Source organism: Calonectris borealis, chromosome 5, assembly GCF_964195595.1.
Source record: "Calonectris borealis chromosome 5, bCalBor7.hap1.2, whole genome shotgun sequence".
In the NCBI taxonomy this organism is placed as follows: Eukaryota; Metazoa; Chordata; class Aves; order Procellariiformes; family Procellariidae; genus Calonectris; species Calonectris borealis.
Window position 1 is genome coordinate 24,665,172 of NC_134316.1, and position 18,665 is coordinate 24,683,836.

Below are 18,665 nucleotides of genomic sequence, written 5' to 3' on the forward strand. Positions count from 1 at the left end.
AATATTTAAGTCCTAATGCAGTCATTGTTTGATTTTAAGATAGTCAACAGCCTGACATGTCTTAATTCTGGAAACAACATATTTAGTACTGCTACACAGCTCCTTGATATTACCACTCACAGAGCAAGTTTCCTCAAAGTCAGTGCCTTGTGTAGAAAAAGAAAAATCAATGAAATGGAAAAAGAAATACCAAATGCTCAATGCCTGTACACCATAGGCGACATTGTTTCAGTTTACCTTTGGCCCTCTATTTCACTGTAAGGCAGTAAGAGCATTGCCTTTTTAAGCCCTATAGCATGTCCACAGATTTTGAAGGCTATAGTTGCTTCCTGAGTGTACTGGGTCTCGCTGGGAGGGAGTTTATTTTCTTCACAGCAGCCCGCATGGTGCTATGTTTTGGATTTGTGAGCAAAACGGTGTTGACAACACACAGGCTGGGGGAGAGTGAGTGAGCAGCTGTGTGGTGCTTAGCCACCTATGGGGGTTAAACCAAAACACTGAGGAAAGTGCAAGTGATGACAGCTGATCTGAAAGGAACACAAATAAATTTATACAAAGAAAGTGGCCAAAATAACAAACTGAGAAGCATACAAGTTTTTCTATCAAAGCCTTTTTTTCCCAGGCATCCTGGCTGAGATCCTGCAAACATTGCAACAGGAAAGGAAGCAAGACATCCTGTTTTCCCCAAGCAGACATGAGAAAGGGAACTTGTATTATAACAACTGGTGGATAAGAGAAAAACATTGCTGACCAGCAGCTAGTTAATTCAATGTATCATTAAAACAAAACCCAGCATCACATGACTTCAAAAGTTATTCTGCCCACAAGCTTCTTCCTAGGTTACTCCAAGGTTCACCTACAGTATCTTTCTCCTCTGGTAAAAAGCCCAGAAAATTAAAAACCACCCCGACCTTTTCATATTCCATAATCTTTGTTATAGCATCAAGAATCACAATATTTAATTGGAATTTCTAACATTAAGTAATGGGTATCTAGCTTAGTGACTGACAGGGTGATTGATACCGTTGTTTTGACTCTGCCCCCTTCTCATTTTTAGTTATAAATCCATGGAATGGGTCAGAGGCTACAGGAGTTGAAAATTCTATATATAAAAACATACAGCACAAAGACAATCTTTCAAGAAGTGGCGAGGAGTCAAGAAAAGCTGCTGGGGTGAGAATGATAGCCAGCAAACTGGCACAGCTGTTTTCCAAAAGTGGGTCATTGATTCCTGACAGATGATTGCTGAGTGTCCAAGGTTAGTTTTCTTTCCTGTTAGGTCTCACTGCAGCAATTTAGTTAAAAATAACGCAGAATGTGTTCTGCCAAGCTCTGCTTTCAACAGCGCCATCTCTTCAAACTGACGACCTTGGAAGACCTGTGAAGTCTCCCCCTGAGTACTAGAACTGAAGAGTCAGACTAGAGACTTTCAAAGGATGTGACAGTATTAGCTGGAAGATGAAGGCTAACTGATGCTAAGAGCTGGGCTAGCTGAAGTCTAGTAAACATGGACTTGCATTTGTAGCGCAGATTTACGGCCCCTGAAATATTCTGGGATGCAGGGACCTTGTAATATAGCAAATTGCAGTTTAGGATTGCAGAAATTAATTAATTATGCCACAGCAAAACCTTAATCTTCATGGCACTGTCTGGATGAGGAGGATTAAAGACATTGTGAAAAGCTTTTGTTCATTACACCCAGTGTTCTGCACCCCATAATGCAAATCACTAGAGCCTCTTTACCGGTCACTCCTTATCCAGTATCCTCTGAGCCTTAAGGCTCACTGATTTGGCCTTAAATTTACTGATAAGGTAGCACCCAACATAGCAAGCCGTGCTTGTGCTGATTAGTGTTTGCTTTTCTTTTCCATTTTAACTATTCAGTGTCTCATTAGAGATGCTCTCTCCGGGTTGTTCTCAGACAAACTTAATCGTATATAAAATACTCACCTCCTCCTAGATCCTAAAGCATGCGTTTCCAGTTTTGTGCCAATTTTCTTTGAATAAAAGAACAAAGTGGATGTTCTGGCAAATAATTACAGAATCTAATCTACAGAAGATATATTGTCTAGACAGCAGCAAAGCAGAGCAGCTTCTTGCATGTTCTTCACCTTTTGCCTCTCGCCTAGATGGAAGATGTCCTTGAAGAACCCAGCCCCAAAGGGTCTTGTCCTCTCCATTGCAACTGGTAACTGCATGGACTTTGTTGCTACCTTTTTAAAACAAGCTCAGGAGCACTATTTCACTTTGTAGGGGTACCAAGCAACTTCTGAGTTGAGAGCTTAAGTCAAGAGGTTTTCTCCCACTGGGGACTTGGAGCGGACTTGAATCAAGCAAGTCTGAGATAAAATACCTCACTTGTAGTTAGCTGCTGCAGGGAAGAACAATTTGTTGGGTTATGTGATACAGCTCATCTGCACACCCACAGAGGAGCTCAGAGAGACAACAGCAGTAGGGGGAGCCCAAATAATATCTTCTTAGGTTACATCCAGGCCCATCACAGGGGCCATCAGCCCATCAGAGGCCCATTTGCACAAGCCCAGAGGAGCACAGGGACACAGTGGCAGGTGGGAACACGAATCAAGGACTCCTGAGGAATGAATACCTTGTCCGGGCCTCTCCCAGGGCTGTCCCAGTAGAGCCATTAGCCCCAGTGTCCATGCGTGAAACTCATCGCCATAAGTCATCTAGAGTAGCTCCTGAGATCACCTTTTGGACTAAGGGGCTTGCTGCCTAGGGTGAGACACCTGTGATGCAGCGGAAAAGCAGTTTGGGATCAGACAGCTTTATTATGGCATGTTTAGGGGAGAAACCAAAGGCAGGAAAAGGGAGGATTTTGGGAGGAACAAGAGTGCGAAAATAGAGAGGTAAGGGGATAAAAAGGGCTGGTCGTGTGTAAATAGTTGCTGGACAGTGTGCTTGTCTGGCTGTGCCCTGCGCCTGATCAGTGCAGTCTGTCCTGTCTTCTTATTAAATTCCTTTCTAACTCTTTCCTGGGTGAGGGCTCTCTATTCTGTGTGCATGAACCTGGGAATAGGGAGTGGCAGTAGCCTCCCCTCTTTCGGGCTGGTGAATCCAGCATAGTAAGTTTTCCTCTAACGGAATTCTTAGTTTACATCTGACAAAATACCTGAGATGACTGCTGTTTCATCACCTGACCGAAGGAAATGTCTTCCAAAGACAGGCTTGCTCCCTTCCCTTCTTCTGCATTGCAGTGCAGCAGCAGCATGAGGCCAGACCAGCGCCCTGAGTCTCAGGCTGCTCAAAGGTGAAACCGTTCTCAGCTAGGCGGTACAGATGCTACAGACACCAGCTTTGCTTTCACCACTACAATATGACATACTAATGACTCCTCACTTTTCAGGCTGCATAAGCATTCATTTCTTCCTGATTATGTTTAAATGGAGTTAGGAGATACTAGAGTCACAAATATGATGTGTATGTTTAATCACACCTCTTCACTTTCCAAATAATGTTTTCATGTTAGAGTACTATTAAGCTTTTATTAAAATGACAGCAACATCACCAGGAATCAGATAAGTGCACTTGGTTTTACAACATTTTGATTAGATTAGAGTTAGCACGGCTTCCTATTTACTTACGATGACATGGAAAAAAGAAACTTTAAACGTCTCCCAGAGAGTTACACATCATGGGTTTGTATTTTATGTTGTTACAGTGGCGCTTACTAAAATGATACATTAACATTGCATTGAATTAAGGCACTAAATACAGTAAGCATGGCAACTGAAAAGGGAGAACCAATCTCATATTCTAGCTGTCTTCTATTGTCAAAGACCAGTCCAAAATTATCTGCATCTGAAACAACATGCTTACTGTGGGGCCTCATAGAGACACAACATCAACTAATAGTGATTGGACTGTGATTTTTCATCCTCTTCCATTTGTGCTTTTAGCAACAGGTAAGAGAAGAGGATCAGGATTTGCTGAGGCTTCACAAGTCACATGAAAATAGGTAACAGCTTGTCTGGCATGCTTTAGTGAGAAGAAAAGGCCTCATTATGAAACAACAAGCAATAAGACAGAAGTTTTCACTGTCCCAAAGGCAGCTACTTTTGGAAGATCAAACCTCCCATAAAGGTAGTGTCAAACTACTGACACGCCACATAGAAGGTTTGGGAGAAGGAGAGAGAACTAGACCAAGAAAAATAATACAAGCAGTATCCTAGAAAGAACACAAAGTGAAGACACCTCCAAAAGCTAGTAAATCTGTAGCACACACAGTCCTGTCCTCCACACTTCATACTGGGTAGAATGCTGAAAACCATCCCCATCTGGACTGATATGAAGTGGGGTCACTGAAAAGGGAATAAGGAAATTAAGGACTAGATACCTTTGAAAAAATGAAGGAAAATCAGAGCACCAGATATTATGACACGAAGAAATCTATCTCAACAATTTTAACTTTCTTTAAAGTGAACATTTCAACATATTTCAAGAAACAGTTTACAGGAGACGGACCAAAAAGCTACTCTTCTTTAGGAAATCCTATTTAAAAACCCAAAATATACGTATGCAAAAATATAAGGGTATTTAGACTATACCTATTTTCCTCATAAATCCAGCCAACAAAATTGTGCTATCTGTTATGTCTGCATTATGTTGAGGAATCATTCAAGGCACCTTCACAGGGTGTATTTTGGGATCCCGATCCTGCTTTTGGTTGTGCTGATTTTACATTCAGAGGAAAAGAGAGTTACTACCCAGTTACATCTGTGTAAGCAACAGCACTGTCGGGTCCTTCTAAATTCAAACTCTGTCTGTGTGCAAAAACAGATAAGATCAGTTTAGGCATCTTCAAGAGTGAAAAGAGAGGATGAGATGAGTATTAAAATAAATACAGAGCAAGTAAAAAAATATTCCTATTCTAGGAAACTATGTTAGCCTTCCTTTTCAGAACTGTGAGATATGACAGTGATGAGAAATAGAGTGAGGGTATTTCTTCTAAATGAAGTGATGGAAAACAGTATTTTGCATCAGATATATGACAATCCAAAGATAAGCAAGCAAAAAACCCTCAATCCCTTCAATGAAAATTAAGAGCAAGTATATTGAAAATTAAATGCTTACCTGGGACAATACATTAGACTCCTCTCAAATAGCATGAGCTTCAGTGCTTGCTGTGGTAGGCTCTTTTAACCTACACATTCCAAAAGTGTAGAGACCCCAAAAGCACAGCTCTGTTTACCTTTAAAACCATGCACCGGGTCCCTTCTGTTCAGTTAGCAATGGTGACTGCTTGACCTAAAACTCTTCAACTGACTGGGAATCCCATTTGTCAAGTTACTTTAAAACACTTCTGCTCATTTCAACAGACCCTGGCAGACCCATCTGTATGTGGAAAACTCCCTCTGCACAAGTAAACGTCAGTGTGCCTGCAAGAATGGTTACAGTGATATTTGGTCTGCTCCTGCCTAACCATACTTTATTCATGCAAGAGTATACAGTTTTTCATCAATCAGTTCCCAGCAGGCTCCCTTCTAGAAAGCAGGACAGATGACCGGAGTCATAGCAACAGGCAGCAACAAAACAAGGTGTTGGAAGGACTAGGAGTAGGGTTGTTCATCTTCAGCAAAATATCATAAAAAATAAATTAGGAAAATCCAAAGTCTTTTTAAATAAATAAATAAATACAAACCTTCAGAGGAAGACTGTCTTTAAAAATGTAACAGGCTCAACTATTAAAAATGCATGGAAGTAAAATGATTCAAGATGTTTTGATGCTTATGGGGAAACTAACAAAAGCACTGGATTCAGACTGTCTTCCCACTGCTCTGATTATAGGATTCTCTTTTCCCTCTTTCTCTTTTTTGAATGTTTCTCCCAATTACTGCTAGATTTTGATTTGCATGAAAACCAGATCATTGCTCCTTGCTACTAAAGATGATTTCCCACCTGAAGATATTCTTCCCTAGCTAAGCCTTTAACAGCCAGCTGTCATCAAAAGTTGAAGATGTTGTCCAGTACCAGAGGAACCGATATGGATACTCAGATGACACGCATCAACAAGAACTATGGTGCAAGTGTTTAGATAGAGTTACAGGTGGCTAAGCAGCAAAAGCATATGAACTTTGGGGAAGTAAAAGATCCTATTTTTATGCAAATGTCCTCAGCACTGCTGGGTGAAAACTGGCAATCTCGGTTAGCAGAGATTCAAGACACTTCTTCCTATTACCCACTCTATCTTGAAATACAGTGTTAAAACTTTGAAGAGCAAAAGCAATTCAACAAGAGCTGTCTAGCTTTGAGTCATACAGGACTAATCCCACATGGCCCTGCAATAGGGCTGAAGAAGGCTGCAATTCTCAATGCTGTGAACTCATAATCAAGCTCCTGCAGCATATCAGGGCTCACAGCTGGCATAATTGCACATCAGCCAATGCTTTGGCTTGTGCCTGGCTACAGGCTCCCAGAGACCTCTTCCCAAGACCAAGAAACTAATTGCTTCCACTTCCCTGCAAAGTAGGATCTCAATCAGCTTGCAGTGACCAGGAGGGAAAGCTGATCTATCATCTGCTTACATGTGTATTTTTTTTTTTATTTGCAATCACAGAGAACCTTTTAAATTTAACAAATATTGTACATGGGAAAAAAACCCAAAGAACTGCTGTCTAACACTACAAACCTACTCTTAGTCCAAAACTATGACAAAGCTGTTAAGAAACTGCTTTACAATAAGATTCTCTCGGTGCTGCTACAACTGGCTCTGCTACTTGAAAGCCCTATGTTTGCTTTTGGGGCTGCAACACACTTCTTTCCACCTTCCTGCTAGCTTGGATGCAGCTCACTGGTGAGCAAAAAGACCACAGTCTCTAGAAAACACATGGACCATCCTTGCCTTTTAATCCTTTATACCATTTCCAAAGTGATGTTTAGCCTTCCATAAATCTTTCCACATAAAATCTAACACAGAGGATCTGCCAGTTCAGGAATCTGGTTTCAAGTAAGATAAGCCTCAAAGTACACTTGAGAGCAAAACAGCTCCATTCTTTGGGAAGTGTTTTTTACTTCAAGGCCTACATCAGCTTTGACCAGCTCTCTGAAGGAGACCAGAAAAGATTTTGTTTGCTCAATCAGTCTAGAATTGGATATGATCTTTCACTATTATTTTTCACAGAGATTTTATAAGCCTTCTTCCCTACTTTTACAGACTGAAAGGGATCTTCAATGACCCAAAGATTCAGCTGGAATTTATTATAGAAACCTAAGAGTGGTAAATGCGATATAAAAGGTTATCACGTAACTCTGATAATATACTCGAAATCTAAGATCTAATTTTTCCTTCTTCTATACCCAAATAAAAATGACTTTGAATAAATACCAGGTTAAGTTGTCACCATTCTGAAATAAAGTGAGAGTTTGAGGTGGGTTTGTTTTGTTTTGTTTTGTTTTTTAAATATGCATGCCTTTTTTGTAGTGGAGAAGTGCATACAGTACCTGTTGTTATTCTTATGTGGTTCTTTAAAAGTTTTCATAAAGACAACAGGTTACCAGTGAAATATAATATCAGCTCATCAGGTTCCTCAGGTGCTCTTCTGCAAAGCTATGAAATAAGAGTTCATCTCCTCCTTGGAGAAACCTAACACAAAATTTTCACATACAATCACTGTAAGGTCTTCCCTCCTCCCCCCCAGCTTCATTTGCCATCCAACCCTTCAATTTCAGAAGATTTTTTTTTTTAAAGAAAAGAAAAAGAAAAGAAAAGAAAAGAAAAACAGCTTATAAAACAGCAAAGAAAATAAAGTTATTTTAATATATATAGAAAGAGAACAAAATGAAACTTGAGGGAAAACTTACTGGCGTTACAGTTTATCCTGATACAGTCTAGATGGGGAAAAATAAATGAAAGATGAAATTGCATCCTTCAAGGTAACAGCTGCAGACATCCAAAAACAATCAGTCCACCCTTCCGGGGACAGACACACGCAAAGAGATGTGGCCATTTTATACTTATATACAGTCTGTACAAGTTCAGGAGTGGGTGTATATGTACAGTATATTCTACATAAGTATCTGGTACATAAATATATATATATATATACACACATACACATATATATACACATATGTATAGAGAGATATACCAATATACATACATACCCACACATTGACACAGAAAACTATTTTCTTTTCATAGAAACCTATGCATCTAAGTGTATCTTCTACTCCAGACCATGAACTGATGTGAATTACAATTAAAAAATTGACAATTAAGGCACAACAAATCTCTCTCAAAATGCAAGTCATATTCCGGTGTCATTTCACTTTTTAAAGACCTTTAGCAATTTCTCTGAGAAGCTTGAAGCTTAAAGTCAACCTTTACACTTGGTTTCTTTTGAATTAATTCGTATTGTAATTGCATAAATACACCATCTGTCCAACACAGAATACCTGTAAAATCAGCCTATGAGATTTGTTGGTGCAATATTTAACCCTTTCCAGCTCTCCCAAAGACAGACCCTCTTCTCATTCCCCCAATACCAGCCCAGAACACTTTTTAATATTTGCACAGACACATTTGACACTGTCCATTCAGGTGAGGAAAGGGTTAATATACTGCCCAGTTGTGTCCTATCATAAAATGGCCACTTGCAAACAGCTAACCGCACGAACGCCCAGCCCAGATTTCAGCTAGTTCTGGAGGTTGGGAATACTTTTATTTTTGCTCGGCAGGCAGAACGAGGATTTCTTTCAAAGGTCCCCAGTCCTGCCAGTTCCTCAGAGCCCAATCTCGTCTTGCTGTCTGAACGCTAAGACTGAATGGGATGCTTGTAACGTTCAGGGAGAAGATCAAATGGGCAGTGAAGTGGCAGATCTGGGAACCTTCGCTGGCCCTGCTTTGTTCAGAGGTTACAGGCAAGGGAGGGACGAAGAGGGGTACATGGAAAGAAAAATAGAGTTATGCTTGTGGAATCTAATAAATGGTAACTGAAGAGTCTGCACAAAGAAAACAAGTTGAGGTAGGGGAGCCTGAGGTAGAGGGCTTCTGAGCATTGCTTCTCTCATTTAACACAGTAATGCTCAGCATATCTCAGGATATGACCTATTAGAGGATCTTTCGTTTATAAATGCCTACTTATAGCCTTGTGAATATCCATTACTGTGGTGTCTGACATGGGTGAGAGCTATCATATCAGTGCTATTACGGATCTTGGGCCATGCTGACCTTCTCTCAGAAAATCAAGGCCAGGAATAATAGCACCATGCTACTGGACACCCTGTCCAGACAACTAAAGCTTTGACCAGCAGGGACGGTCGTATTTATTACAGAGATATGGCCCAGCAAGAGAAATTATACAGAATGGCAGAGGAATATAATGCAGTTTGCTGCTTAACTGGACCAATTTTATGTTTGCTTAGATAGATGTAGGAAAATTATTTCAGCAGCTGAAACTAAACACAGTTCTTAAAAAATGAAAGAGGGGAAAGAATAAGTCTATGAATAAAGAGCCGTAATGAGCAGGGACACACCAATCAGGAGCAGCATAGTCAGAGAGAGTCTGTTTTCAAGCAGAACTTCTCTTGAGAAAATCTGGGTTTGGTTTTGTGCGATTAGGTTTGTCATGTGTCGTCAACCGCAACAGAAAAGTGGGAGCAAACAGCCCTGGAGCAATTGGTACGATCACCATACAGTGGTGGCTATATCCCTTATAGGAGTTGGGTGAGGTAAGGGGAGCTCTGAAGTACATGCTGGGGAACTTCCCTCTATGACCTGATGGAGAGTGAGAGCAAGAGCGAGAGAGACTCCCAAGTCGCACTGCAGGCAAGTGAGATCAAGAGAGTTGTTACAGCTGGAACAACAGGGGAATATCTTATGGGCTAAACAGTAAGTGTGCTGGAAAGGGAAACATGGCTGGTCCTCAGCAACGTTCATGAAAGTTAGAAACTAAAACCATTGTTGTGTTATTGATGTCTGCAGAGAAGTTTTGCATTTTTAATTTTTTTTGGAGCGATGATGAAATAACTACATGTCCCAGGGCTTACCCCCAGGCTGAGTCACTGACTGCTCCAGGTGAAGGGATCGATGTTTCAAACTGAAAACCAGTGTAGCCCTTATCCTGGCCACTAGATTTCTATTTCAAAGGACAACGAGAGACCAGACCACAGAGCGGGTTGCCCTGACAACTACCATGGTGCTATTAGACCTCCAGACTCTGTAACCATGAAGGCTCTGCAATGCCATGCAATGGGATGCCAGGCAGAAATGCCTAAGAGCACTCCAGAAGGACCAGTTCCTGAACAAGGCTTGGTCCAGCTGGATCAGTGGGGATCCCGCATGGCAGCTAAGCAAGTGCATCTGCCTGCACTGCCACACCAGTGTGGAGAGCCACACTACCTTCAAAGAACAAGCACAGGTGATTTTTTCATTTCCTTAATTCTGAGCCTTGCCCAGAGCAACCAAAAAGAATTTCCAATCATTAATAGATGAAGCTTTTTTCTTCCTCTTACCTCAATTTTAGAAAGGAAGAAAATACCTATTTTATTCTAAACTAGTACAACGCTACAAATGCAGAGTGGAGGATGCTTTCCCTGGCAGTAAGATGCAGGTTTAGCCTGGTCTTTGTGCTCAAAACAGCAGCAGCTGGGGGATTCAGGAATAATTAAAAAAACTGCTTGGGATTCCTTCTGCACAGCACCAGGGCAATAAGACTTCCAGTAATCATCATCTGGGGCTTTCAGCACTGTTACCAACTTCTACTGATGGGATTTGTTTTATTTAGCTACGGCTGCATTCCTGCTTCAAAGGAGGTTTCCCCTTGCTTTATGTTTTGAAAATGAGTATGCCTAAACAGCTGTAAGTCCAGTCACCTGCCAGTTCAGCAACTGGATGAGGAATCTGTAGGACAGCAGTAAAGTGAAAACACAGTCTGTAACTGCATGGGGAGCAGGATGAGCTGGGAAGACCTTCTACAGTTACTTACTTTCATTATTATTCCTAGCATAAACCAGAATCTGCTTCATTAGTGCTCAGATGGAAGGTTTTCCAGAGCGCATCTCCTGGAAAATGGGCGAAAGACCCTCTTCTTGGAAAAGGTTAAATAGCGCCACCGCAATTAGCTAACACTAGGGATTCATTGCTTGAATGGAGATACCTTTAGTAGCAGACAGAAGTCTCTACAAATTAGGCCTGTATTTCTTACCATTTGTATCTTCGTGCCTGAAAATAGTGATATTTATTTGACATGCTAAGTCCCCAGGCTGTTTTTTCCTTGAATCAGGAAAGAAAGTCACCTTTGCTGTGTGAGGACAAGGTGTTTGTTTCTTTTGATGAACATCCACATGCGCTTATGGAAGAGCACTTTAAGGCAAGACTAGGACAAGAAAGATAATCGGGGCCTGACTGTTTCTAAGCTCACTTTAGGTTCTTTCCTATGGGGAAACCAGATGAGGTCCTGTGCACACTCTTACCCCATGTTATAGTGTGGCTCCTTGCCACTCTCCTAGTTGCATGCAGTCAGACTGTGCACCCACCTGTAACTGGCAGCTGACAAATATTTTTGCATGTCTATGACAATTAAAAAAAAAAACAACCCATAAACCAAGAGCACTTGTATGTACTGATTATAGAAAATAAATTTATTAATGAGAAACTGTGAATGGACATACACTTGCAGGTATGTGTGTATGATTTGCGCAAAAGGAAATTTGGCATAAGAGTTCACATACATTTAAAAAAAGAAAAATAGAAAATGTGCCTGCTCTGTTTGTATGTAGGAATGACAAAAGAAACTTTGCATTTTGGAGAGGCAAAAATGTCTTTGATACCCCTGAGGAGATATCTGAGGAAAAGATAGACAAGAGGGATGATTACATTTCGTTATAAGAGAACTGACCCAGATTAACAGGAGGCAGGCAGTATTTATTCTAGTCACCAGTGACCTGAAGATAAGCCACGCCAGGAAGAAAAAAACCTGAAATATTACTTAATAAAAGTCAGTGACACTATAATCCTCCCACTCATCAATGAAGGGAAAAAAGTGAAGGTATATCTCCCTATCAGACCAGCCATTTCTTTCCCTTTCTGCACATCTTCTCAGCATCAGAAATGATTCCCAAAGCATGTTCCAAGCCATGGTTTGCTTAATTTCTCTCTCTCTCTCTCCTTCCACTCTAGACCCATTTCATAGTCCTTCTCAACAGAAGTGAGATCTGTATCACATTTGGACTTCTAATCTTCACACAACAAACACTCAAACTACCGTGAGACATGCTATCAACATGCAGATTGTAGTGTGCCTCAGGCACCCACATGGGAAAGGTCTGAAACAACTTCCTTGCCCCCCTTTCTTAGAGGATTATTCATCACTGCTCTTCCTTTCCCTCCCACCTTCTACAGCAAGCACCCAGCCACCCGTGCCCACCCACGCCTGCTGTACGATGTATCTATCCCGTTTGGTTTGGACACTGAGTGCTGAGGAGGTGAGTGGGATATGCCAGCCCCTGCAGGCTGCTCTGTACGCTCTGTTCTCAGGGCTGTTTGCTGTGCGGGCCGCAGGCTTCAGGCCTTTGAAGGGTTGAATACCATCTTTTGATTTACCATGGCTGATGGGGTATGGGAAAGCTTTACAACTGAAATACACAGAAAAGTTAAAAAAAAAAAAAAAAGGAAAAGTAAAAGAAAAAACAACGTAGGGAAGACCTTAATAACCACAAATGACAATAAGTAATCAAATGGAATAGATCAAAGAGAAGAAAGAGACAGCTCTTAGTAATAGTTTTAAATGACTTATAAGAAAAGCACAATTAAATAACTCACCACTCAAAACAGTCTTTGTTTGCACCCATCTGTCATGGGTTAGGCACTCAGGGGGATGATGACACGTAGCTAGTCAGCACCTCTTCAGAGGTGGTGCTGATGACTGTTTCTCACTGGTAAGGGGATTTTGGCAGGGTCAGATAATGAAGATTTAGTTCTCGTTTGTGAAATTTTAGCTATGAACAGTCTCCTTAAAGAGTTAGATGTGACTTACAGTAAACAACTGAAAATGAATGGCTCTGGTAAAGTCATTCCTCCTCAAATTCTGTTTCTTCAACAGCAAGGTAACTTTGCCATTTTGATAGGAGGAAAGTCCTATTTCAAGGAATATATCTGACAGCTTTATAAATCTGAAGAGAGGAGAGGTGAAGCTCAATCCAGGTTCCAACAGTCTAAACTACCCTTCTGTTGAGTCAGGCATAGGAGGAGAGTGCTGACAGGTTTCCACTGATGCAGCCTGTGATCACTTTTGGGGGAAGATTCAACCTCACAAAATTTTCCAGCTGAAAAGCTGTCAAATCTGGCATACACATTGCTTCAGTCCCTGCAACTACACAAAAATAGCCTTCGGAACACAGGGTTTGGTTTACAGATTTTGTCCCTATATTAAACTATCAATGACACATCTCTTTCCAAACATGTGTAGACCATATGTCAATTCTTTAGCCACATCTTTTAGATGTCACATAGTAAGAGTTGAGCAGTCCACCTCTAGGCTAGGTGATTCTGTAACAGACCCCAGCAAGTGTTAAAAATGACCAGTGCCCATCAGGCACACAATGTTGACAGGCCCTGAGGGAAAATACTATCTGCCAGCATGATGTAAAGAAAACTGGAAAGGAAAGAGTAAGCTGTAAAAAATTATTAGTATATTCAGGGTAATCTAAATATACCCTTCCCATATTTACATAAGAGACTAAGTCTAGGAGGCCCTGAACACCCAAAAGGATATTCTCATTGATTTTAAAGGAAAATGAAGATATACAGAATCAAATAAGTGGTACCTTTCTCAGAAGAAAAAGTGATAACTTTTGATGAAGTCTGGCAGTTTTCATGCTGTAGTACTTTTCATGTGGGAGTATCAAAGGCGATATCAAAAGCACTTACTAAAATACTACCACATCCCTGGCAGGTTGCAAAGTATTCTGTCTTCAACAAAGAGAGAAACTAAGGCACGCAAGGTAAAAGGACTGGCTCTGGGTTACAAGGGGGTAGTGTAGAGCTAAGCAGATACTGAGCTGGCCCATCACTTCCACAAAAGAAGCATGCCACTGCCAATCTTCTGGTGATTAAGTTTATTCTCTGAGAAGAAAATGGCTAGCAATAATTGCCAAGAAAGGAAACGGGGGGGGGGGGGGGGCGGTGGAAAATCTCATTTTGCCAGATTATTAGCACCAACTGTATTAGATCAGAAGAAAATGCAGACACACATATACATGTATCTATACGTACTGGAGTTTTGTCAAAGATTCTCTTTGCACATCTAAGAATGCTCAACAGCAATTCCTTTGAGCTGTTCTCCAGAGAAACCCTGCAAATCTACGAATTTTTCCTTCACTTAAAGTTAATATAGGCAGAGATTGCTATCATCAGAGTGCTGTTTCTCTTCATTTGAGAAGTTACTGTCATAGCTGAAGTTGATCTAGTCCCTCTGTCCTCTAGGCCAGTCTGGGTAGCACAGCAACTGCTCCTATGCTAGCTAGACACTCAATAGCACTTTACACTTCTTCAGTCAAGCTAAGCAGAGCATATATATATTCCAAACAGGAACTCTGTAACACTGCTCTTTTTTTTTTTTTTTAATAAAAAGCAAAGGTTTCTATAGCCCTTTAGATGAAGACTCTTCGCTTTTAAGAAATATGAACTTTTTAAAATCCATCTTCTTCTCTTCACTTTCTTATTCCAAAAGCAGATATTAGCATCTGACTTGCACTTTCAAAGCCAAAAAGAGACACTAGAAGCAATTTTAAAAAACAAGTTAGTTCCAGAGGACAACTGCTGGACAACATACTGCCCAGGTGAGGATGAGGAACCCTAAAATCACCACTCAAGCTCATCTATGGTGCAGCAAGACCTTGATAAACTTACTATATCTAGCTGTGACAGGAGTTAAAAAACAAGAACCATTACTACAGGTATGGGTGTATAATACTTTTTTTGCCCTCTACAGACAAAGCCACTACATGGTTTGCTCCTGATACCACCACAGCAGAGCTTTGAAGATGCTGATATCATTAGCTCAAAAAATGCAAAAGCCCCCCTTGTTAGAGGGGCTTAGAATTTTGAAAGCTGACACAAGCTTTCACAGACCATGCACACATCTTCATATAGAGTACCCTACATATTAGAAGAGATTTAACATTTCACACTATCATGATAGTTCTGCCTCTTTGACTCAGAATTTCTTCTTAGTTATATTCCTGGATTCACATGAAGCAACAAGTTGCATCACTGAAAAGTGAAAGCAAGCTTCAACTAGTGTATTTACATTCTTTAAAAAGGCTATTTGTCATTCAGTACAATATTTAAAGACTGGCAAGAAAATGGATTGAGGTTAATCTAATAGCACATTCACTCCCAATTTTTTTTTTCATTGTTGTTATTGTTGGACTTGTTTCTAATTGTCTTTTATTATTATTTTCTGGGAACGTGTAACTCTAAGGAGACAGAACACAACCCTTTGGGATGGGGGGGATGCACTTTTATTATTGTTGCCTTTGTTTTAACAAAGACACAATCAAAAAAACACAGGCTTTTTTACTAGATATAAAAAGCCCAAAAGGCTGAAACATGTAGCAATTAGAAAATAGAAATAATTAGCAAATTAGTAAAATAGACTAAGTTGTATCAAACGCTGCCAAATTCTGTAAAGGGCATGGGATTCACAGGACTTCTGCTTGCCACCATATCCATTTTGCTTCCCTCCCACATTTGGCTTTAACTGTTTTGAGTGATGCTGGATGAATGAGGGATGTAACTGATCAAAAGATGGACCAAGCAGCATGTCTCACACAGAGCTCACCAATCCCAGACCAAGAAAGGAAACTTAAAAACTTAAAGACTTAAAAACCAACACTGTTCATAACGAAGAACTGACAGCAAATCTTCATGCAGCAATGCAGAAGAGAATTTCTCTCCGCAAGAGAATACTATTATGAAGGTCTCAGCAGTTATTTTAGAAATCAATCCAATCCAATCAAACCAACAGAAATTAAACAAAATGATTAAAAAAAAACACTAATCACAAGCCCAAATTAATAGTGAAGGGGCAATGGAAGGTTTTTATACGATACCTAAATTGACCATCAGTTTGACACGGCCTCCGTCCAGCTCCAGGCGCAGAGTGTCAGCAGAGTCTCGTGAGGTGGTTGCCATCAACAGCCCATAAGCACGCTGGGACATGAAACGGAAGGACACGTCTTCTGCTTCTGTATGCATGACCATAGGCATGATGATCTTCATGTACATGCTGCCATCATAGCTCAAGATAGAGGCCTCTGCAAGGCATCAGCAAACAATTGGAAAAAATGAAAAGAAGTTACACCTCTGTGTGATCTTCACTCCTAAAGAACCCTGACATCTATCATAGAGCACTGTGTTTACAGAAACCATACCACTCGCCACAGAAAGATATGTAATTGCGGAAAAACACAGCAGCCCTTTAACTGCATCCATATGTGGCAAGTATGAGCAGCCACATGGTATTCACCACAACTGGAGGCAGTACCCATGGAAACATGATCCCCAGGGACAAGTGTGTTAGCACAGGGCAATTCTGTGATAATGAGCTGGCAAAGCCTCCGTTTTTCACATCTTCCAGAAAATGCAATCTCCTCCATTAGTCCAGCCTTCCCTAGCACTAGCTGTAATGACTACTTTAAATAATGTCTACAACACTTCTACTAGAGCATTTAGTCTTGCCTTTGAAGGCTCAGAGTTCCTATTGCTGGTACTCTTAAGAGCTGTTTCTTATTTAGAGAGGAATTTAATTCCATTGCTAGCACTGTAAGGAAAAACAACAACTGTATGAAGCAAGTTTCCTAACAGGTCTTTTCTACATCAGATTTGTGCTGTTTTGTGATTTTATATTTTTCCCCTCCTTACTAACAACTAATGTTAGTAGAGCTCTGCTGACACAACTGATGGCACTGCAGTGCAAATGAAGAAAGGAACAAACCAAACTCCATTGCAAGTTTAAGTGTCATTCAAACACAGGAAAAGCCAGGAGATGGAGGCACAACAAAAGCCAGGAAGAGGAAAAAGGAAAAAACAGCAAGGAAAGAAATTACATTTTTCTATCATCTCTGAGGATGTCAAAGAAAATGGTAAGTTCAGCTGAGGAAAGGAGTTATAGTACTTAACATTCTCTATTTGTTCAGGGTCTTGCCTGCAGAAACCGATATTCTTCTCTAAGGGGGTAGAATTTAAGTCTTGTGATACAACTGCAGCAACCACTACAGCATGGCAATCATTGTTTCAGTCCTGGAATATGCTCCAAAACATTTTTATCTGCAAAATTTACAAATCTACATAAATATATTAATGTATGAATCAGAGCATCCATTCTCCCCACAGCCAACTCCTACCAAAGGCAGAGCTGTAGAGATTGCTCCATGTAGGACTTCTACCACAAAACTACATATAAAAATCCCAGAGGTCAAAAAAAAGACCAGGTCAGCTCCCTAGGCACGTGGAAGGATTGCTCCGTAAAGCACTCTTACCAGTGCCTCATCCAGCTTAGCTACAGTTTTCTCAAATGGTTGGGATTCTCACCAGGCACCCCCCACACACCCCAGAAAGCTAACACCCCACCTAATTTAACCAACTGCAACAACATGTATTTGGAATCTAGATGTTCTCCTTGTGTTTCACCCCTTTGTCCCACATTTCCCAGCCAGATCACTCATGCTGACAGGAGCGGAACTTCTAGAGGGAAACAGCAAGCTTGGCAGAGCCAATCCTTACGTCCTCTCAATGCCTAGATGTTAGATGCTAGATTAGGGTAGATGGATGGGAAACTGAGGAACAGCCATATGTCCATACTGGAAAGGACCCATGGCTGGCTCCACAATGGCCAGTAACAGAACTGCAGCATGTGATAAATATGCAAATGAGGTGATAAAAAAGGTTATAAGTATCAAGTTGATAAAATGACAGAGGAGACGTGTAGATGGTTACAAAACGTTTGATGGGGATCACTGTGGTTGTGCTGGTGCAGCGACCCACCGCCTAATAGCTGGTATGGAGTACCTCTCTGGTCATGGGACATACAAACCCACTAAGAAGAAAACTTTTCTGGGAGCACCATTAAAATAAGATGGCTGTGAACAGCATCCCTATTCACCAGTTTTCTTAGCCGCACTCCCCACATACTGTCATGGTCTGTACACACAAAGCTCTCTACACGCAACACCCACTCAGCCTTACATACACCTTTGGGGTACCAGCTGTCAATGCTGCCCTGGGGACTCACATCTTCGCTTGGCCAAGAAACAGAGAAGGAAAGAAAGCTTCTTTTTCAAGGTGGGAGAATAGTTTCTTCTTTTCAAAGCACAATTCTCTTTCCCCTCACGTCTGCACCTCTTACTTGCCACCCACAGCTGCAAGCTGGAACTAAATGTACTGTATATTATACATACACTCAAAGGCAATGCGTATGTACACACAAACCCTCCTTGCACTCTTTCCTCTCTCTCTCTGCGGATTGTATTAGAAAATGCAGTCAAGCATGAAATGGTTCTTTTGACGCCTTCAGCTCAGATGTGCCTTGCATGAAACAGTTGCTTGCCCTGAATAGCTGCGAGAAGGGGGTTGGAGGATATCAGGACTACGAGCGGGAATAGCTGACACAAGTGCCCTAGCTCTGCTGTTTCCTTCTCCACAGTGC

The 18,665-nt window shown here is 41.0% G+C and overlaps 1 protein-coding gene across 1 annotated transcript in view; it reads right to left on the minus strand.

The window, feature by feature from the left end:
* LOC142082818 (neurexin-3) overlaps positions 1 to 18,665 on the minus strand; it is a 487,905-nt gene that overhangs the window by 272,676 nt on the left and 196,564 nt on the right. The window contains exon 6 of the mRNA XM_075151407.1: positions 16,072 to 16,275. Coding sequence (XP_075007508.1) covers positions 16,072 to 16,275 — 204 coding nt within the window. The remainder of the gene's footprint in view (positions 1 to 16,071; positions 16,276 to 18,665) is intronic.